The sequence below is a fragment of the Sphaerodactylus townsendi genome, linkage group LG05 (genome assembly GCF_021028975.2).
Source record: "Sphaerodactylus townsendi isolate TG3544 linkage group LG05, MPM_Stown_v2.3, whole genome shotgun sequence".
NCBI lineage: Eukaryota > Metazoa > Chordata > Lepidosauria > Squamata > Sphaerodactylidae > Sphaerodactylus > Sphaerodactylus townsendi.
Genome location: NC_059429.1, coordinates 100,480,977 through 100,504,524, shown reverse-complemented (window position 1 = coordinate 100,504,524; position 23,548 = coordinate 100,480,977). Strand labels below are relative to the sequence as shown.

Below are 23,548 nucleotides of genomic sequence, written 5' to 3'. Positions count from 1 at the left end.
TTGGAAGAGACCCCAAGGGCCATCAAGTCCAACCACCTGCAATGCAGGAGCACACAATCAAAGCACTCCTGACAGATGGCCATCAAGCCTCTCTTTAAAAACCTCCAAAGAAGGAGACTCCGCCACTTTCCAAGGCAGTGAATTCCACTGTTGAACAGCCTTGATAGTCAGAAAGTTCTTCCTAACGTTTAGGTGGAATGTCTTTTATTTCACCTTGAAACCATTACTCCTGGTCCTAGTCTCTGGAGCAGCAGAAAACACACTTGCTCCCTCGCCAACATGACTTCCCTTCAAATATCTAAACATGACTATCATGTCACCTCTTAACCTTCTCTTCACCAAACTAAACATACCAAGCTCCCTAAGTTTCTCCTTGCAGGGCATGGCTTCCAGATCTTTTACCAGATAAAGCTACTCTGTATCATATAGACTCAGCACAGACATCAAGACTGTGGATTTCACAGGAATATTTTTTTTAATTTGGAGAAGGGAGAACCTTTAATATAAAAACTCCCTACCTTTCTGAAAAATAGTGCCATGGATCCAGTTTTCTTTGGCTTGTTTCCTGCTGGTTGATCCACATCTTGTGCCTGTGTCACATGGGGATGATCTGGGGACACATTGACTAAGGCTTGAGCAGTGAGTGGTAACTGTCCATGGCCATCCCTTTTGGACTCTTGAGGCAAACTGACTGAGATGGGTATCAAAGTGATCTCTCCAGTTTTATTTGCAATACCTAGAGTACATTCACAAGTTAGGAAGGAGGGAATCAATATGCACTACAACATGAATAAATTGCAAATCTCAGACATAAAACCTTTCATTTTCATATGGGTGATTTCCTGTATGTTACATTCTCAACTACTGAGGACAACTCCTCCACACAGTGTCTTTACAACAGAAAATTCTAACATAAATTTTCCTTAATAATTAAGAGGAGGCACTCGTCACTTAAATTCTTTGTAACCCAATTTTTGTGAGTGTTACATCACTCTATCTTATTATAAAGTTCTTAATGAGGATTAATAAGCATTATCAACTAAAATAAAAGAATAAAACTGACCATGAAGTGGGATTGTCATGGTCTGTCCTGTTGCCCCCGCTACTGCAGATGTTGCCATAGTGAGAACTGTCTGTTCCGGCAAAACAGACACATTTTCATCAGCAAAGCTTGACACTGAGGCCATTTTTAGCCTACTTCCTTCCTTCAGATTCTTTTCTGTGGGTGTTTCTTTGGGGCCTTCATCTCCAAACAACCTTCTCTTAGCACTTCCTGCCACAGGAGAACTGTAGCGTTCATGAACAGAGATTGGAGAAAATGGCTGTGTATCTACAAAGGGAGGAAATGCATCATTTACACAAAGCAGCAATACAGAAAGACATTGCTTTAAATTTCAAGGATGAGTTTTGAGACATGATCTAATCATACATAGATACAACATCAAATCTCATAATTCTTTTGTAGTCATTGACATTCTTCTTCGCCTAAAAATTATTTTCTAGCATCTGCTTGTTCATTATTGAACCAAGTGTTCCATTTAATTGATGCATTTGGTGTTTCTAGGGAAGAGTGATATCCCAGCAGTTCACACGGTTACACCCCTTCCACTTGTTCCTTGGGCAAATTAATTTGCTGAGTTTACTTGACTGCCATATGTAAATCCTCAGTGTGTCAGGCCAAGCTACTCAGTCTAGGTAGGCTTGTTGTAAACGAGAAATGTGTTTTCTACTAGGGATGAGGAGATGAGTCATATGGGATGATACTTGTGGCAGAACAGGATAAGACCAGCTGAGACCAGTTCAACTGGGGTACAAGGTTAAATGGCAAGGCTTGCATCAGATTGTACATCTTGAGCATGCTTAATAGGCTAATATATATTAACTTCTGCTCTGGCAACAAACTGTATTATAATGAACGTACAGGAAGAATATGAGAGGAGGCAACATATTAAGGAGAAACATGTAAATTGGTGGACTGGAAAGTTGTGACTCTAAGTACTCTCAGCCAATGGGGGAACAAAAAGGATGTGGCGAATTCGGGAGAAGGGGATAAATGTGCTGTAGATATACTGTTTCAGAGTCTGCCCATGTGGGGACAGCTCCCCTTTCTTTGCAAATAAAGCTACTTAAAACTCTCTTATGTTGGGTTGTTATTTGGTAAAGAAATATTGGGCACCATAGGCTCTACCAGAATCCAGACTAAATGCCACCAGAAGTCCCAAGGAAAAAGACAGAGGTGAAAAAAAATTCCCCAGAAATTCCCAGGCTACCAACTAGAGGAAGAAAGATACCTTACAATCAAATGAGAAAAAAACCTTCATGATAAGTCAAATGTTTCTTTTTCTGTGGGGAAGGTACACTTATGATGGGATGTTGGAAAGTTAATTAAAGGAAACATTTTTTCACGCAACGTGTGATTGGCGTTTGGAATATGCTGCCACAGGAGGTGGTGATGGCCACTAACCTGGGTAACTTTTAAAAGGGCTTGGACAGATTTATGGAGGAGAAGTCGATCTATGGCTACCAAACTTGATCCTCCTTGATTTAAGATTGCAAATGCCTTAGCAGACCAGGTGCTCTGGAGCAGCAGCAGCAGGCCATTGCTTTCACATCCTGCATATGAGCTCCCAAAGACATCTGTTGGGCCACTGCGAGTAGCAGAGTGCTGGACTAGATGGACTCTGGTTTGATCCAGCAGGCTCTTTCTTATGTTCTTATCTTGTTCCTAACATTTCGCCTGCATCTGTGGTTGGCATGTTCAGAGGTGTAACACAGAGAAAGTCTGTTTCACACTGTATCTAGTGAGAAGAAAAGTTTAGTGGGGTATACTACATGGTTCCCCATCATGTCCCAGGGTGGGGAACCAATCAGTAAGTGTTTGGATGGAACGTTAGGAACGTTTGGAACAAGGGCGAAACATTAGGAACAAGATCTACCAGACCATAGCCACACAGCCCAGAAAACCCGCCAGAACTAGTAAAAAAATTTAAAAATACACGTGTGTGTGGTGTGTGTGAAACCCCAAAATGATAAACTGAGCATGTTCAAGCAACTGATTCCTTCAGTAGTTACTGCTAGGCAAGCACACATTCTAGGTTTGGTTCTGCCAGTGAAAGGCAGGGGGAGGGGGCAAGACCCTTTCCATGACTGCTTTGGCATTTGAGAGAAGACTCACTGGGGCCAGGCCTGTTGCCAGCTCCAGGTTGAGGAATTCCTGGAGATTTTGTGGTGGAGTGTGAGGAAGCAGGGTTTGGGGAGGTAGGCCTCACCCTAATATAATGCCATAGAATCCATGCTCCAAGCAATATTTTTTTTCCAACAGGACAGATCTCTGCTGTCTGGACTTCAGTTGTAACTGTGGAAGATCTCTAGGTCTGGCAGCAACTAATTCATTGCATTTCAATTCAATTAGTTCACTGTAACTAAAATCTCTGAATGACTTGATACCACCTGACTTGAATAACTCAACTGTTCAACAGCAGCTACCCCACAAAAGTCACTAAAAACAGCGTCCCTGGGGAGGGGTTTGCATGGCCGCCACCGCCGCATCGCAGCAGTGCCAGCCTTGCAACCCCTGAGTGGGCGAAGGCGCTGCTTCCGAAGCAGCGTCTTCCAAACGCTGCTGTGCAAACGACAGCAACTGGAAGGCGCCATTTCCCCTGCACTGAATGCCTACCTCGTCTCCTGGCTTCCGGCTCATCCCAGAGGCCAGGGGACACGCCCCCCTGGCCTACGACTCCAGAGCCGTCGCTCCAGCCTGTGTGTGGGGGTGTCCCCTGACCTCTGCAATGCACCAGAAGCCAGGAGACAAGGTAGGTGTTCAGAGACGGCGCAGCCTATGTGAAGGCTGCGCTGCCGCCTGCCGCCCTCCCGGGACTGTTGCCGTCCAGAAAGGGCCTTGATGTGGAAGCTCACTGGGTGATTTTGAGCCAGTCGTATACATTCAGCCTAACCTATTCTACAGGGTCGTTGTGCAAAGAAAGGAGAAGGATAGAAGAACAATGTAAGCTACTTTGGTTCCCACTGTGGCAAAAGGTGAGGTACAAATAAACTAACTAAATAATAAATATAGCTGAAGACGGGAAGCAGATAAATAGTAGGTTGGTGAATGTCATCTTTTTTAATAATCCCAGATTACTGACTCTAATCAATCACTGCAACTAAAATAACATATTTAATATCAATACTTTCAGACAGACTATAATCAAGAGCATAAAGGCAGAAGTGAAAAGCAGCACCGCAGCATAGCTAAGCTCGACTCCTTTGAGATCATGGGAGCACCTTTACTCGAGGATGCATGATAGGTGATACTGGCATCACAGGCAGATGTCCTAGTCCTCTTCCTCCGTTCCCTGTTTCAAAATTGCATGGGAAAGTTACCTGTAAAAGAAGAGGTGACAAATTTCAAGAAATAGGAACAATACACCTTTTTACATACAGGGTTTTTTTAAAAAATAAAAATCAAGACTCTTGCATGAAGTGGTCTAATTTAAGAGCCAGTGTAGTTTTGAATGTTGGATTAGGACAAGGTTGAAATGCCCTGCTTTCTATAAAACTTACTTCGTTTCTCAAGTGGATCATCCTCTCTCAACCTAGCCTACCTCACTGGATTGTTCTGAAGATAAAAGGGAAAACAGGAGAAACATGTACCCCAACATGCACTGTTTGGAAGAAGGGTGTGATTAAAAAATCATTAAATGAAAAATAAACTTTCATCTTTTTTCCCGATACACAAGAAAAATATTTTGCCATCTAATCGTTTGCCTGGCGACATACTTCTTCACAGGTGGGAACCTTGTTTTCTGATGATTTGAGAGCATCCCACAGAGCAGAATCTTTTGTCCAGGCTAAGCTTTCAAGAATCTGTTCCTCAATGCTGTTGAGATGTTTCACCATATCTCTAGAGAGGCCTTCTTCTTCTGACCGAATGAAGACTTCAATCACCTTGAACAAAAGAAAGCAATTCAGTTACCCATCCACAACGCAAATGCATACACCCCCACCCACCCCATATATCTGAGGTTTAAATTTCATAAACCCAATCAATCATTCCTCTTGTCCACCAAGTTTTCCTTTTGGACTTTATATATAAGCTCAATATTTTGATGATTCAGTATCCCAGCAAATTACTTTGCACAAGACATGTTAAGTTCAAGAATGACACAGGATTTTTAACCTATTAAGGCAATGTGAATGCCACTACAATATAACTGTTGTTTCTATAAGTAGTAAGAAGAAAGATCTTCCAAATGTAAACCCAGTTCAATGATGCCCCTTTTGACTAGTCTTCTTCCTGTCTGATGGTATTTTCACACAAATTTTAAAATTCTAAATTCTAAAAATCTGTGTTGCTAGTTTTAAGATAAAACTAACATATAACTAAAATTTCATTAACTTTACACCAAATTTCCCAGGACTCTCTCATCAGCATTAAAGGTAAATAATCTGGGTCACCCACACATTAGATGTATTTAGGTACATATCCAAGATGATTTAAGGTGCACTTAGAACAGTTGTGCGAATGAAACAAACATATGCATCATTCAGATACACTAGCCAGGGAGAACTGACCACTGCTCCCACAGGTAGCAACAACCACGTGCTCCACAGCATGCGAAACAGCCCTTTGACATCCTTCGTTTATGATTACCTTATAAAAATAGAATGGTCTGAGGTTAAGAACTTCAATGATCCATGGGAAAGTTCGCGGTGAACTATATGCAAACAGCACAATCTCCAAACAACACGCCAGCAGAGAACGATGAAAAATATCTTGCTCTAAAAGAGCCTAGCGAGCAAAATGAGAGAGAACATAACCATAAGAGATATGGGAAATCAGGGTTCTTTTCAGAGTCTGCTAGTGATAATGAGGTGAATAAGCAGTATTGAAGAACCAAAGGCTTATGTGGGAGCTATTCCACTTTCATACAGTTTAGTAACAACAGAACACACAGCTATGTCTTAATAGCCCCATTCCATTTCTGATTACAGTGAAGTTTTCTTTTTTGAAAAAAGGTCTTTCAGTTATTTTATTACAAACAACCACCATGTAGTAAAACCCCAGGTTTATTTAACAGACAATTTTAACAGATAAGCATTCATCTTTTTCCAACACAACTCCATTAATTCTTGGTTAACACTGATTATATTTACAAGTTTATGAACGTTTTTCTGGGAGTAAGAGCTATTGAATAGATCCAAGCAGAATTTTAAGTAAATCTATTTAGGATTGCTCTTTCTGCAGAAAACTAACAATGCACACTATTAATACAAGGCATAAAACTGAATTTGTTCTAGAAATGATATGCATGTGCTATTTCAAACAGAAGGAAATAATAATCAAAAGACTAGTAGTGTTATCTAAGATACTTCCACACTAGAAAATTAGTGATGGTCCACAAGGAAGACCAACTCATTCCAAACTTCAGGGGAAAAATGAGGTCTGCAGCATCTTTTCTTCCTTAGAAAAGAAAGCAGTACAAAAAATGATTATACAATTAATATACGAAGTTTCCTTGCACTGTTAGGTTATTGGTCTACTACACTGCCAAGTCTTGCCTCCTCTGACTGCTGGCAGTTCTCCAGGCTTTTGTGGAAATCCAAGATTCTTTTAATTTGAGATACTGGAAATTGAATTTGAATCTTCAAAATGCATCTACCACATAGCAATGGTATGTTCTACAATTAAATCAATATGCAAGCAAACCCACAATATCAAACCTTATCTTATGAATGGGAAATCAGAATGAATATTTCTAAAGTAGAAGATTCACAAAGAGACTCTTTCACATTTTTTCCCTCCAGGCACCTACTTACAGTCATGTCTTTCCCATGCAGCCTTCGTGTTTCCTGTATCATTATGGTCTCCAAAATTTTATAATATAGAATTTCTGCCAATTTGAATCGGTTTATAGCAAAATCTGCAATTTAAATCAAACGCTTAAGATGACGTGATTTTATACTAAGATCAAAAGGTGCAAATGTTAAGAGTGAAATTCAGGAAGTAGTGTTTATTGAATATACCAGGGCTTGCTTCTGACTAAGCATGTATAGGATTGGGCTGTACATACCACCTGGATATTGTATGATACACAGACACTGCAGAATTTGAGCAAATACAAAAATACTTTCATAACAACAAAAGCCATTGAAAAAATGTTGGTCCTGACAAAGGTGAGATGGAGATTAAGAAAACTGTTATGATGGGTTGATCTAGGACCAAGTAAACCTGATCAGCTCCCCCCCCCCCTTCAGCTATGAAGCTCACTGAGTAACATATGGCACAGTCCCTCTTTCAGTCTAACCTTCTTCATAGAATTGCTGTGACAATAAAATGGAAGATAAAAGAACTATGCATACCGCCATGAGCTGCTTAGATGAAAAATACTCATAGGTATATATGGCATCATCCTCTAACTTCCTTTCTACAGTAATTTCAAGCTAAGGGTCTGGTGCTATTCATGGAAAGATGACACAGGTAAGTGCAAATTATTCACTTCTACGTAGTATCAGCCTTACAAAAACTATCCAATTAAACAGGAATGGTAAACAGTAAAGGTAATCCCCTGTGCAAGCACCGGGTCATTACTGACCCATGGGGTGATGTCATATCACAACGTCTACAAGACAGACTATGTTTATAGGGTGGTTTGTTATTGCCTTCATCAGTCATGTATGCTTGATGGGGAGAAATAAAATACACTTTTGTGTATCCATTTTCCAAATTTAAGTTCCATTATTAAAATCACAGGGGGTTGGATCCTACAGATGTGTTCTGCTAATGTGTATGTTCTACTGGTGCAAGAGACCTTCCGACTGTGGGAAAAGCTTGCTGCCTCTGCCAAAGGCTTCTTTCTGATAGAAGAACACACGGCCACTATGAAAACAGATCACTTGACTCAAATCATCTAGCCATTTGTGCAATGAGCAATTTTTTTTTTTTGCAAACCATACATTTTGACAACTTTGGTTTTGAAATTCATCATGTTTTATTTTTTTCCCTTTACACTCTTACCTATGTGAGATCCTGGCTGGTCATCAGTTGACTGAGTGTAGCTCTGACAGAAAGCTTCTCTGATTTCTTTTACTCTGTTTGCGATGCTTTCCACTGGGTTGCGTACACAGTATCTGCAGTAGTGCATAAGCACACACACGATAAAAAGGTTCTTATTTTTGGATAATATATTTTGATCTACTGTCTTGTGACAGGAAGGTTTCCATGTAGCATAATCTTGGTAAAAATACTTATTTATTGCATTTTAACTTTCTTAATGACTTACAATCCAACAAGAAAAATATCCCTAAGCTTTCTGGTTGTTGTTTTTCCCCTTTACTACTCCCTATTTTTTATTGTAACCCTGCCTTACTTCAAGATATCTTCCACAATTTTGGGCATAATAAATATATCGTGAACTAATAATGAATGACACAACAGTTAACATTGAAATAAATTTTCCAGTTGATGAAGCTACCACAATCTTCTTAGGACGAGCATAGTTTAAATGAATAAATGCATGCATAAATATGTTCTAATGGTAATAAAATACAGGACTCGACTGTACTGACCCTACCATTCCTTTCTTCATGCCACTGTGGGGCATTAAGCCCCAGTTAACCACCAAATGAACTACTTGACAATAGTTAGAAAAAAGACACTAAGAAAACATCAACAGATCTTAAAAGAAAGACTTACTCAAAAGTAGCCAGAAGCTGTTCGCTTGGTGCATTTTTCAGCCCTGCTACAATGCTTTGTAGCCGGCTTACACTTTGTGTTGCAGAAGCAACTGGAGTAATTACCGCTTCCTTCTCTCTCAAGTATCTTCTGCCAGTCAAAGGAGTGGAAGGCGCAAAAGAGCTTTGCTAGAAAGTCAAAATGAAACGTCCGTAAATGTTTTGTTACCTGTACAAATCCTATCAAAATTCTAGATACACAACTAAAGACAATAATATCACGATTACATTTCTTCCAAACAGCAATTTAGAAACTACTAATAGTTCAGACTACTGAAAACAGAAGCAGACTACTGAAAGCAGGAATTGCTAGCTGAACAAGAAAGTATTCACTTGCTGATGGCAACAGACAAGAGTTACAGATCATTGGTCCCAAGACCAAGAAGGCGCCCCTTCTCTTGGGTTGCCATTTGCATAATCTCAGAAGGCAAGATGCCCTCAAAGCAGGTCCTCTGAAGATAACCATACCACCTGGGCAGGTTCATAAGACAGTATGCAGTCTTTCAGGCATGACAGTCCCAAACAATAAAGGGCTCTAAAAGCTAAGACCAGTCCCTTGAATTGGACCCAGAAGCAAACTGGAAGGTAGTATAGATGGGCCAAGACGGGAGTGATAAGGCTCCTATGACTAACTCCAGTCAACACCCTTACTGCCACATTCTGTAACAACTGAAGTTTCTGAACACTTCTCAAGGGCTGCCTCACAAAGAACACATCAAAGTAATCTAATGTTGAGATATTACATTATATAAATACACACACACATACACATGTATATGTATATTACATTTTATATATGTGTGTGTGTGTTCTATATATATGTGTGTGTTCTACTTAGGGTTGTAGGATATCCAAGAACACCTATGAAATTTGCACATATAATTTGAACTGAAAAAGTTATAGGATTTCATAGATAGAGCCTACTGTCAAAATGTAGATATTACTAGACATATCAAAATTTCAAAGAATGATGGCTCCTATTGTTATTCTCCCTTTCCATTTTGTCAGCAGTTTGGAGCTCCTCTCTGCAAACCATTGTAAGTGAGATATTGTATACTTCATGCAGTCTAGGACAGATTCTTCAAAGATTACAACTTATCCAATATTCATAAATATATAGAGAAACGACTGATACAGCAATAAAGTACGATAGGTTTTTGTTCATATATACTGAAAGTTTAATTTTGAGAATGAATGTAAAACTAAACAAATCAAACAAGAACAAAAACTGTTGTTTTGACAAGCATAAATATATATACAGAAATGACAGATACAGCCATGAGATACAGTAGGTTTTTGTTCATGCATACTGAAAGTTTAATTTTGAAGTTGAAAGTAAAAGTAAACAAATCAAACAAGAACAAAAACAGAGCCAGGCAAAATGATCTTCAAGAGTTTCAGAATGTGAGACTTTATCTCACATTCTTTATTGACTTTATTGACACTTTATCAAACAGAAAGTACACAAAAGTACAGCCCGGAAAACCCACCACAACCAGAAAGTACACAATTCATCAGCTTTGCAGAGCTACACATTTAAATGGATCCATATCCACACTGCCTTCTTGAACTATGTTAAATGAAACATTTTAAAACAACAAGCGAACTGACACATTGTTCTGGGGTTTTCGCTCAACCAGGAGAAAAGATCTCCATCTGTTTTTTAATTAAGACAATATTTAATATAAAGTGTAACTGTATTGTGTGTTGCTTGTTTACCTCTGAGTTTGAGCAGGCAGACTAGCTTAATAATTCTGAGTTCTTTATTCCATACAGAAAATTCTGTTAATTTCCGTAGCAGAACCATGCTACAGGAGTAAAATATAAATGCTACATTTGTTGATAAAAGTTTTATGTGACCAAGAGCCGGCTGCAGTGGTAAAGTTTGGAATCGTTGGTGAGGCCAGGTTCTTTTGCTCATACACTAACATGCATCATTACAGCAGTTATATAGCACATATGTTCAACACATATGCACAGTTTTCTTGTGTGCACATTATAGGCCAAACAAAAGCCCTCCATTGACACTTACCACTGTAAGGGATTTTTCAAAAGCATTATCTGCCACTCTATGAAATTACAACTTCTTGCATCATTACACTAGAACTGATACTGACCCTTTGTGTATTTACATTTTTGTAAATTAAGATAGATACGTTAGCTAAATTAAGATAGGCTACAGTATATTTTTGGGACTGCCAACTCCCCCAAAAGATGAAGAAAGCTATGAAGTGTCCCTAGCTGAGCCAATCTGCCATTTTGTCCACACCGTTTCCCGTTCTCTCCGTGCAACCTCTATCTATGGAGGTCACCTGCCACTTTTTTTTGTTGTTGGTGGTGGTGCTATCTGAGATCTGGCGTTAATTTGCTAGACCTGGCATTAATTTGATAGACCATTTAAGTCAATTTCAGGGTTTACTGCTCCAGCAATAGACCCTCAGCGTGAAAACACAAAAAAAACAAACAGAAGTCATCTTGTTCTTCCTTGCTCTCAAATTGGCAGGCAATTTGGGAAGCAGGGGAGTTCTGATAGCACTTGAAAATTCTTGTGAGGGAGCACCCTGGCTCACGTTCCCTCCCTGTCTCGCCACCCACTCCCTCCTTGTACCTTTTAAAATTGGGTGGGCAGGGAGGAGTGAGAAAATGTGAGGAATACAAAATGCATGCTGTTTCCCTTCACTCTCTCTGAGTAGGAAGGAAAAGTCACAGTTCAAGAAACTGTGGAGATTCTCTGATCTGAGGTGTGGTGAGTTCCACGAGAGGGAGAAATGTGCGTGTAACTGAGTATCCAACCTGAAGGGAATGAACACTCAGTGCAAAGGAGACCAAAAGTTCATAGCTAGCATGGTATAGTGCAGGGGTAGGGAACCTGCAGCTCGAGAGCCGCATGCGGCTCTTCTGCCCTTGCACTGTGGCTCCACGAGCCGAGCCGCTGGCCCCATCCTTGCCCGCCCTGCAGGCAGCAGGGCGGGCGCACCAACTGCCCACGGTCAGCTGGGCCGCGCCGCGGGCTTCCCCTCTCACCCGCCCCGTTGGAGCAGGGCGGGTGCTTTCCCGGCGGCCGGCAAGGCCGAGCCGCCGGCTTCATCCTTGCCCACCCTGCAGGCAGCAGGGCAGGCACATCCATGTGCTTCTCAGAATGAGCGGAGTAAAAGGTGAAAAAACCCTATATATACATAGGGTTATCTTTATTTTAAATGTCAAAAATTATTTGCGGCTCCAAGTGTTTTCTTTTCCCATGGAAAACGGGTCCAAATGGCTCTTTGAGTGTTAAAGGTTCCCTACCCCTGGTATAGTGGTTAAGAGCAGTTTAGTGGTTAAGAGCAGTGCACTCTGATCCCCCACATGAGCGGCAAACTCTTCATCAGGTGAACTGGATTTGTTTCCCTGCTCCTATATATGAAGCCTGCTGGGCGACCTTAAGCTAATTCTCACAGAACTCTCTCAACCCCACATACCTCACAAAGTTCTGCTGTGGGGAGAAGAACGGAAGGATTTTGTAAGTTATTTTGATACTCCTTACAGGACAGAAAGGCGAGATATAAATCCAAACTCTTCCTCCAAATGGTCTAAAACAACCACAGCAAGTACACTACTCCAAAACACAAGGTTATTGTACCTTCTCAAAATGTTGCTGAAAGTGACACTCCACATTAACTCTTGTTATCATTCCCCCTGACACATCAGAATGAAACTTTTGAGGAGTTCCAATTTCTTCTTCTGCATCTGCTCCCAAGAAAACCCTCTCATCAAAATCACCTACTGTCAGAACATATTCTTCATATTCCTTATTCAGTGTTTTGCTGAAAGACAGGATGCACTAATAGTAAGATTTTTTAAACACACTTATATTGTATCTATTGTTATATATAATATTTAGCTCTATATATTCTCTCTGTATAAAGATTTCTATATAGCATATACTTATGTAAAAGAAACACAGTATTTTTGATAGGAGTTGAAATGGAAAAAAGCAATATCCATCAGTAAAATCAACAGACTTATTAAATATGGAGTAATTAATTTAGCAAGTCCAGCAGGACCTGAATGAAGTTGTGAAGAGCAGGTGTAGGGCACTGCACACATTATGACTAATTGCTCATCTCTGCTCTGTACAATTTGACTCTAAAAGAGTAGCCATCACTGAATGATTTATTTGAAATCCAAATCACTGCGGTGTTAGAGTGCTTTCATAAATGAGGTACTCTCGGTGGCTGAGAAGCCATGGGTGGGTCTTTGGTCATGCCACCTCTGGCTCTTCCGAGAACTGTTCACCAGTATGGCACCTGCTCCATGTTTCAAAAAAATGAGCAAAGCCTTTGTGCCCAGTGCAGTTTGTGGTTAGTTCTCACCATGAAACAGTCACTGCTAGAGGAACAGATAAGTGATGACGCCCAAGGTGAGCATGAAAGTGATGAGCCCCATGCTGAGAATGTAAATGTATTGTATTTTTATTGATGACTAGTGGGGCCTGGCCACGCGTTGCTGTGGCAATTGTCCTTCTCATCACAGTCCGCAACCCACACAGATGTCCATGCAGTTCCAATGATCCGCAGCATAGCCTTTTGGGGTGGCCAAATGGAATCCCTCTTTCCCTTTTCAATTCACATTGTTATATGGTAGTGTCTTGTGTTTTTAGTATAAGGTAACCCTTTCCATTCCACAACGGAACTGTCCAGAGTGCAAATCCCACTGTACATGAGGCTGGTTGACAAGCACTGGCTTGGGTAAGGCAGAACTGGGGCAAGTCCTGGCTTGGGTAAGGCAGAACTGGGGCAAGGATTCTATCCCAGTCAGGCAGCAGAGGCAGGGTGATGAGGCATTCAGATCGAGGCCAGCTCCCTGGGTTCTAAAAGGGCCATGTGCAAAAGAAGCGGAGCCAGTAGTGTTGGTTCGCCAAGAAAAAGGCAAACTCCAGCTCGCTTTTAGTAAAAGAGAGCTGTGGCAAATATGGGTGAGGAAGTGGATAAGTGGTGGTTGGATGTGAGGGAGGGCAGAGTGATGTATGTGAGGATGAGCTAGATGTGTATGAGAGTATGTGTGTTGTGTGGTAGCAGTGGGTGAGGCACAGAGAGTGAAAGTTACCTGCGTGTGAGGGGGGGAAACCCCACCTGATGTTTCATGGCAAAGTGTGCATGTGTTTCACTTCCACTCGTATTACCTATTTATTGTTTTCAATGCTCATCTCTGGCCATCTGAGCGAACATTCTAAGGGCATACCAAGCCCTCAGGCCACAGACAGACATGCTGCACGAACATTCTCAGGGTGACAGTTAAACACAGCCAGCTTCATGGTTTTAGATGTTCATGGTTCAATACATTTTTCCTGGCTCAGGTATGGACTTTCAGTGAATTGAAGGTCCGATTACCTGCCCACAACAGGGAGGGACGTCATGTGAAAATTTGGGGGCGACCCGTCCAGGCGTTTCCGCGTTAGGGCATGAGTAACAAACTCATGGTTAGCTTTTTATATATATAGATTATTGCAAATGTGGCTCTCTGCAAACCACGGAATCAGTACCACTGAGGTAATTCCTAACCTCCTAAATCCACATGTCTGGGTTATTCATAATTAAGATTTGACTACTTTATGCAACAAATCGTAATTTACTGGTTGTTGTGGGTTTTCTGGGTTGTGTGGCCATAGTTTAGTAGGTTAAGTTCCAAATGTTTTGACTGCATCTGTGGCTAGCATCTGCAGAGGCATGTGACATAAGATGTGTTTTTCTCTGTGGCACAGTGTGGAGTGATCTGTGTGACTGGGTATCAGTTTTGCCCTCCTCTGAGGTGGTAGGGGGTGAACTCACAACAGCCAGTTGCTTCTGGCCATGAAAGCCTTTGACAATATAAATGGTAATTTTGAAATACATTTTCCCAATTATTGTCCTTGTACAGTCATTGCACTACAATCACATTATGAAGTTCAGCAGTTCCCAAACACTGAAACTCTAGATGCTAAAGTGACTAGAAGGGAAATCAGCACAGTACCCTTAAACACAGCACTTACTTGTTATCTACGAAGTTGTTAAGATCCAAGAGACAATCACCTTTTAAAATCTGGAAAAAAAATTACACCATCAAAGAGGTTCTTGACATTCCACCCCCCCTACTCCCAAGAACCCATTTCTGACAACGCAGCTTTGAGGTAGCTTCAGTGCAAAGTTTTTGAATAAGTGTTGTTATTGTCAAAAATGAATGTCATTTTCTATTTGTTTCAAATATATCCTGCTGTTTGTAAGGCTTTTCTAATACTTGCCAATTAAAAATGGAACTATGGCAAACTCTATTATACTGAGCCTCCCTGATATACACAAAGCAGACTTGTCTTGTTTCAACAGACAAATTCATTGTCATGAATAGCATTGTCAGTCTGCTGTAGCCAAAATAACAGTCAGGAAGCACTTCAAGGAAGTTATTGTAGCAAAAGCTTTTATGAATTAGAACACTTCATCAGCTGCAACAGACAAAGTAGGCTTTAGCTCACAAACGCTTCTGCCACAATAAAGTTCAAGTGTGCTGTCAAGTTGCAACCCTTTTATGGCAATATCCTGAAATTCCAAGTCATGTGGGGTTTTCAAGGCAAGAGATGAGCAAAGGTGATTTGCTATTGCTTTTCTCTACATAGCAATCCCAGTCTTCCTTGGTAGTCTCCCATCCCAAGAACCAACCCTGCTTAGCTTCTGAACTCCAACAAGATTGGGCTACTATGAGCTACTAGAGTTGCTACAACATACTAGTTAATCTTTAAGATACCATAGTGTTTCTTCTAATATTTTCTTTGGAAATCCTGCTGCCAAGTTCCTAAAGACTATTCTCTTTTCTCTACTTTGCCTATGGAACATACACGACAATATTTATTCTTTAGGCATGAAAAATTAATGTTGGACTATTCAATTTGACAGTTAGCACAACAGCAGAGAAAATAAATTTATGTTTACACTACATTGCCTATGCAAGAAGGGAATTTGATCCTGTGAGACTGTGTCCAGTTACCAAGCCATAGGTATGTAAACATGCCACAAAAGGCTTTCTATGATAGCCAACAACTGGCTGAACTGATAAAATGTCCCAGAGATGGGGCAGGCAGGCAGATCTCTACTAAGTATTAGTTGAGCTGTTCTAAAAAAAGCAAAATAGGCAGCCACAAAGATAGGGAATGGAGGACACAGAATGGGAAGTATGGAGAGCTACATATGGCCAGGAACACATGGCCAGGGAGTGAGCTGCTGGTTAAGTGTTTTTTGTTTGCCTTTCCTAAACTATTGGAGAGTGTGGGAATGCTGCTGAGTTTACTTGGATTACAGTAAAGCTTTTGACAGGGATCCCCATGATGTTCTAATGGGTAAACTGGAGGACTGCAGACTGCATACTAGGATAGTGAAGTGGGATAGGGAATTTAGGTGTTGTGAGGCCGAAGCCTGGTTCGGCCGTTTGGTTTAGCTTAGCAGCATTCTCCTCTCCTGATCTCGCCTAGATGTGGCTGGCATCTTCAGAGGATCCGCTGAAGATGCCAGCCACAGATCCTCTGAAGATGCCAGCCACAGATGAAGATGATCCTCTGAAGATGCCAGCCACAGATGCAGGCGAAACGTCAGGAGAGAATGCTGCTAGAACACGGCCATACAGCCCGGAAACCACACAGCACCCAAGTGATTCCGGCCGTGAAAGCCTTCGACAATACATTGGACAGGAAACTGGTTGTACTGCATCCAAAACACAGTTCTTAATGGCATTTCGTTTGATTGGAAGGAGATGCCAGTGGGATGCCACAGGGATTGGTTCAGGCCTGGTACTTTTCAATATTTTTATAAATGATTTGGATGAGGAAATGGAGGACTACTCATTAAATTTGCAGATGACACCAAATAGGGAGGAGTAGTCCAAACCCCAGAAAGTAGGGAAAGAATTCAATGAGATCTGAACACACTGTTAAAGTGGGCACATTGAACTAAAAGACATGTCAGTAAAATTAAGTGCCAATTTGTGCATCTGGGTAATAAAAATGAGATGCAGGCATACTGGGTAACAAAAATGAGATGCAGGATGGGGGATACACTTCTGGGTAGCAATAGACAACTGTATGTGAACATGATCTTGGGGCATGGGTGGACTATGAGCAGTCCCATGTCATGCCGTGGGAAAAAACACTAGTGCAGTCTTGAGATTTATCAACAGAGGCATAAGATCCAAATTGCAAGATGTCTTTGTCTTGGTGTACACTGCATCGATCAGGCTGCACCAGGAGTACTGTGTCCAGTTCTGGCGACCTAACTTCAAAAAGAACGAGGACAGAATGGAGCGGGTACAGAAGAGATCAATGAGGATGATCAGGGCCCTGGTCACCAAACCTAGCAAGGAAAGACTGAGAGACTAGGGAATGTGCAGTCTGGAAAAGAGAAGGTTGGGGGACATTTTTCATTGATACATACCTTTTTATCAAAGAGCTTTGAGATATATGGTTTAAAATAATGTTCCTTGATGCTCTTGGCTTCAACTAAAAGACCATCATGTAATTCACAGAGTGTGGCAATAATGCATGGAGGGTCTTCAGAGGCCCTGAAGTCAGCTGTGTGGAGGTTTTCTGGCAAACCTTGAGAGAGAGACAGAATCCTGTAATAACCCATTTTAAAAAGCCATATCAAAATTTTTCCATTTTAGAGAAAAAACTCAGGAACGCACCTTTAAAAGATGAATTCAATAACTCTTTTTTATTTGGGCACCGAAGCACATTTGCAAAAATTAGATCCAAGCAGCTCAGAAGTAAGTGGTAAGAGTTCACTAAATCATCTCCAATCATACTGAAATTACCTATGGAAGAGACCAAATCAGGTTGATTAGATCTACAGTTGGATAATTCAAAATTAATATAAGTGATCAAATTCAACCACTACATACCCTTTGTGTAAACGAACAGCGTCCAGCAGAAGTTGAATAGATCTTTAATGCTACAAGGTACTCGTCTATAGGATGAAAGTGAAGGTCAAGTTTCAATTACTGAGATTTTTACATTCAGAAAACCATTCACAGTCATTTTCAACATGAGGCATGCAGTTTGAAGATTAAGTTCACTTGAACCTAATTAAGTGAATGACACAAGCTACTACAAGGTAGGATGCAGACTAAATTTTCCATCAGCAAAACATAACTTTTGTGCCACCTCTCTCAATTCAGCCCACTGATCTTCATGAAATGCAGCTCCTGAGAGATCAGGAACTCTGAGGAATATCATGGGGGTGTCTACAGAAGGGATGGGAATAGGTAGAAAATGCCAATTCAGTTTAGATACAACTAGTAGAAATTTTTGAAATTAATGCACTGAATTTAATGCAATGAACTTTGAAATTAATGCACTGAATTCCACCATCAGCTATCTTCAATTTAGTCCAATTGCAACTCCAAACATGGATTCACAACATCAGCCCCTGCCAGCATGGACAGTTGGTCATGCTGGCAGGGACTGATGGAAACTGTAGTCCATGAACATCTGGAAAGCCACAGGTTGCAGACCCCCTGTGCTAAACTGAAGGAATCAGTTACTATTACCACCCATCTATTGTCTCCCCAATTATTCACATTATATTGCTTTCCCATTAGATGATTTCAACTATGGTCTCTGCACAACATCCGCTAACAAAATGTTCTAAACAAAAAAAGTTATCTACCGGTATATACATAGCAAATAATTATACTAGCTACTTTTCTAAATATTATGTATACACATGCTTATACAGTATAGAATCCAAAATACCCCAGGTCTTCTGAACACTTCAGTAGTACCTTTGTTTCCTGCTTCTCTGCAGCTTTGGTTGTTCTTCGTAAGGATTTTGAAATATATCCAAAAAAATTGGTTTGAATTTCTTGAAAATAACTGTGGACACCTCAAAGTTTCTCTCCAGTCTCTCCACTCTGACTCGAAACTCCTGAGACAGGTTTGACATGTCCATCCATTTTTTCATTTTACTAAAAAACTGAATCAAACTTAAAAAAAAACCAACAATGTTATGTTGTAGTTTATAAATTCTGAAACACTTTATCAGCATATATTGTACTTTAATAATTATTTCACCACTTTACACATGCATATATACAATTGAAATAAAACACCTGTTGACTAGCAAAGGAATATGTGAACTAACTTTGCTGAAAAGGGCTTGTGCAATCTTCACAACAAATGTTTTTCACCGGCACATTCTTTGGCCTGAAAACTATCTCTAAACAATTAAAGAATGGAATGGTATTTGTTAATTTCTCTGTTGACAGTGTGTACATGTCACTGAAGTCTCCATTAAGTACTGTAAGCTAAGCTTTAGCCCTTCTAGCCATGAAAGTGGGTATGGAAAAGAGAAACTTCACTACAGGGAAGAGTAGCACTGAAATCCAAGAAATAAAAAAAGACGAGATTAGACCTGAATTAAGTTTAAAGAGCATTCAACAATTCATCATAAAGACATTTCAAACTGGTCTACGATTTTAAAAACTGCCATAGTGAACTACTTAGAATTAAGCATACTAAAATTAATTGGGACATTTTAAAGTAAATGTGCATATGACCGAGCTGTTGTGAATAGGCTGTTATCAAGTTTTTATAATTATAAATATTTAGTCTGTTCAGATTATTCTGAATGTCTGGAGATGGAAATACACACAAAACAAGTTTGTTTCCACAAAATAAGAGGAAATGCTCAGAACAGGTATAGCACTCATTCACTACTTAAAAGGAAAATGACCAATACCTTAGCTTTGCTGAACGCAATATCCTTGTCAATGAGACACAATTTCCTTCCATTAGGCCACTTCCTACAGTAGGGATTATACTCTTACGGCAAGCAACATACACAGCACATGCCAGCCAATGTATAGTTTCCCCCTGTCAAAAGAAAACAATCAATGGAATTGTCAACAGCAAAAATGCTTAGTTTGTAGTCTCAAGTCTTTATGTAAGCATCTGCAAGAAACTTGAGGAAAAAATATATAATTCTAAAAGTCAGTCCATCATTTATTTACTGTTGTAGCCATAGGCCATAACACTGTTAAACAAATATATTACAAAATGCATATTATAGACAGTTAATATGAACATGTTACAAAGCAAATAAAACCCATAAAATTAAACAGTCCATAAAAGTCACTACTAAAATGTTGTCAAATTTCACAGCTGTACAGAAGTTAATTTCTGCTCTAAACCATACAGTTCCAATTTCCTCTTCTTTGGGGCAAGGATATGAGAATGTAAATGCAACTAATAACATCTTATTATAACAAGACTGCTTTCACATGAAATTGATTCATGATTCTGGGTGTTTCTGAAAGCCCATAATAGAAAGATCTGCAGCGAAAAGAGAATTAACTTCTGTATTTAAAGCTGCAAAGAAAGATTTGACTTTTTGACTAGGCTGCTATAACGCTAAATTCCTTATGTTAACATTAACATAAAACAGCAAAGGAGTACTCAATTTTTTTCCTATCCTTGCAATCAAAACTTGTGTGAAGTGGGCTTTATGGTATCATCCGAAGGAGGTTTACTCAGAACCTTATTCAAGTCTATTCAACAGGGCTTACTTCCAGGGAAATGTTGCACTGTTTGTCTCATATACCAAACTGCAGAAGTTATACTATGGCACACACATTAAGGAGTAAATTTTATTTCAACTACTTACATACTGCACCGTAATAGAGGTTCTCAAGGTGGAAAATAAATAAATGGGTCACGGTCAATAAAAGCTACCATAAAACCAGCAGAATCAACAATAAAAACAGAAGTAAAATTTATTTTCAATTTAGCTGCATATAAACCAACAAAATATAATCATATAATGAGTCAGCAAACATAAAACCCTAGCTGTTAAAGGATGAAGCAAGTCTTGCTACACACAAAAAACTGAATTTTTAAACAGCCACTTAACCAAAGACACAGGGACTGGGGACACAGCAGCCAGAAGGGAGTTTCAATAACAAGGTGTGAACACAGAAGGCCCTGCTTCTCCCACCTCAGTTGCAGCAGTTATAAACTCTGTGAGAATTTCTTCTGAATAAAATGAAGGACTATGGTATGAATGCCTCCATGCATCATTTGGCAAGATTACCCTATCAAATTTAAGACTCAAGAAACTCATTCACAACCTTGGAATTTTGGGACAAGCACCTCTGATATTTATTTATTTGCAAACCACAGTATCATCTCTCTTTTTAAGAACAAACTGTGATGAATTTAAAATTCTTCACCCTGATCAAAAAGTCTAGAAAACTTGAACTCTTATGGTTCTCTTATGGGGCGGCCGGGGGGGGGGGGGGGGTTGAATCCCTTATAAAAATCCAACATGCCAGCATACAGTTTTTACCAATCGATACAGGTATTTCGCCGGCACTCTTAACAATCAGAGGAAGGGGGAAGTTTGCCGAGAAGACTGTATTTCTGTTTGTATTGTAAGCCGCGTACAGTGCGATGTTATTCAGCGGGGTTTGCTCCCAGAAAAGCATCCTCAGGATTGCAATCTTATAAATTCGTATAGGACCGTTATAAGACGCTTATAAGGCCAACGGCAGCGATCTCTCAGGAGCCGACTGAAAGCATTGCAAAAGTGTCTGTCCGCCTCCCCTGAGATGCGTAGCAGACAGCCCCACTTGCTCTTGACAACAGCGGATGGCCGCCGCCCGACCCTTCGACCCGGTTCCTCCGTCCCCCAGGAGAGAAAGCCCCTCACCTCTCGCCACGCCCGCCTCTTTTGACAGACAACCCCGCTCACCTCCAGACTGTAGGTGCCCCGCAGCGCGGTGAAGTCTCGCAGGGCCTCGGCGGCGCTGCGGGTGTCCAAGTTGAGGTCCTGACAGAGACAGTCGATCGCAGCCCGCACGGGGCACTCGACGGCTCCGCGATCCTCCGCGGGATCTTCTTCTTCTCCCGACATGATGGATTTCCCCCCCACAGCTACTACTACCAGACTGGCGGTACCCACAATCCTTTGCGCCGAAGCGCGCCAAAACTGCCTCAGCGGGCAGGGAGGGAACTCTCGGCGTCCCTCCTCCCCCCTCATCGCTGAGGAAAGAGGATGGGGGGAAAGGACGTTTCTCTCTGCTAGACTCTTCCACACGGGAGCTGCAAAGTTTTGTGGCCCTTTCACTTTTTAAAACTTTTGTTATTTTACCGTATCACAGAATTTAATGTATTGAAGCTCAGGTTGCAGAGATTAGGCATCCAGGTGGGTAGGTTTTGTACATAACCACTCAACAAAGCGACACTTCGCTGTTCTGTGTTGTGTCAGTACTCAGAGAACACGTCGCTGTTTTACAGTGATTTATGCCTTATAAGCTACCCCAGACCCATTTTCAGGGGAAAGTTGGTGTGGAAATATTTTAAACAACATATGGCCTATAGATATTTGAAATAAACCGTTTTATTTAGAAGTTGAAGCAATAAGTGAACCTATCTTGATTTTACTTTTTGATTTAACGTTTTAAAAGTATATCCTTACCCTCACGTCACTGCTTCGTGCACTTCGTGGGGGTGCTATCCAAGTTTATCCGTTTATTAAAATGTCCTCTTGACCTTGCTGTAGCCCCATTCTGTCATCTGACAATTTTGGAAAATAAGACTGTGCTTTCCTCGTATTTCCATCAGGACAGTTATAATCATCACTTTAAATTACCTCAAAGACAGATACTTTTCCAGAGCACAGGCTTTTGTAACTACAAGCTTATACACTGGGAAAAAAATCGTCTTTCAAGATGCTACTGGACTCAAAAGTTTTGTGCTAGTACAGATTAACATAGCTACCCAATAGAAAACTTCTTGCTGGCAGTCAGCCCAAGCTACCGTACTACAATCTTTGAAAGCAAAAGCAGCACTTGACTAAATTTATAATGCATCCATAAAACATGACTGGGCACTAGTTTCAGGGCTGATACAAACAATCAGACTTAAGACATATTGATGCATTAAAACAAATACTGCTGTCAAGACTGCTGTTGAGCAAAATTCTAGGACCTTGTCATGGGAATTTGCATCTTCCCTGCAAATTAGGTGTACTTATTTCCCACACTTATAATATTTGCATTGCAACAAATATGAAAACCAATCACTACAACAGTGTTTTGTTTTTTAAAACTTATATCAGTATCTTAATACATTTGCACATTTGATGTGATGCAAATTTAGTCAATTAATTAAAATGCAACATATTAATCAACAAGGATACTTTACTTGTTTAGGATGCAGAATCACTTTTCCTAAATTATTTAACTGCATGTGTTCCCTCAGTATGCTATCATCTGGTCTTGTGGGCACTCCTTGGCATTTGTTAGATTGCAATCAGTGGTTATCCAGAGAGTTCTTCAACTTTGGTGCCATTGTGCAGTGCTGAACAAGGGTACAAATAGGGAGCAGGTTGCATGATCAGGAACACTCCCTTTCAGGAACCAGAAATGTTTTTTGATATCTCAAAGATAGCTATCAAGTTGGGAAAGGGAATGTTAATCTTTTCTCTAACAAATAATGCTGGATAGTGACGAAGGGAAATCCTGAAAAGGCTGCTCGAGGCCAAACTACATTTTGTTATTGTTTTTATAAATTGGGTCCATTGCTGCTCCGCCTGGAACACCAAAAGTGGGGATGTAACACCCCCCCCCCCCCAGTGAACTTTCCACAAAGGCTGGGGGCAGGCAGCCGTCCTTTCTCCCCAGCAGTGGCATTATGAGCCCATTTGGGCTCTCCTTTAGTTGTAAAAAGCCATTCACCACAGCTGCTGTGTGGCAGTGGGAGCCCAAGTTGTTAAAAATCTGAACTTGTAGTTTGAACCTCATAATCCTGCTGAGTTCTATTTGA

At 40.6% G+C, this 23,548-nt stretch overlaps 1 protein-coding gene across 1 annotated transcript in view; it reads right to left on the bottom strand.

Moving 5' to 3' along the window:
- RBL1 (RB transcriptional corepressor like 1) overlaps positions 1-23,112 on the bottom strand; it is a 32,200-nt gene extending 9,088 nt beyond the window's left edge. Inside the window, 16 exon segments of the mRNA XM_048496834.1 lie at positions 519-736; positions 1,064-1,330; positions 4,260-4,380; positions 4,777-4,944; positions 5,651-5,788; positions 6,817-6,920; positions 8,015-8,127; positions 8,693-8,859; positions 12,350-12,533; positions 14,738-14,787; positions 17,160-17,320; positions 17,410-17,538; positions 17,626-17,690; positions 18,508-18,708; positions 19,464-19,597; positions 21,474-23,112. Coding sequence (XP_048352791.1) covers positions 519-736; positions 1,064-1,330; positions 4,260-4,380; positions 4,777-4,944; positions 5,651-5,788; positions 6,817-6,920; positions 8,015-8,127; positions 8,693-8,859; positions 12,350-12,533; positions 14,738-14,787; positions 17,160-17,320; positions 17,410-17,538; positions 17,626-17,690; positions 18,508-18,708; positions 19,464-19,597; positions 21,474-21,761 — 2,508 coding nt within the window. The 5' untranslated portion in view covers positions 21,762-23,112.
- Between the last annotated feature and the right edge of the window lie 436 nt (positions 23,113-23,548).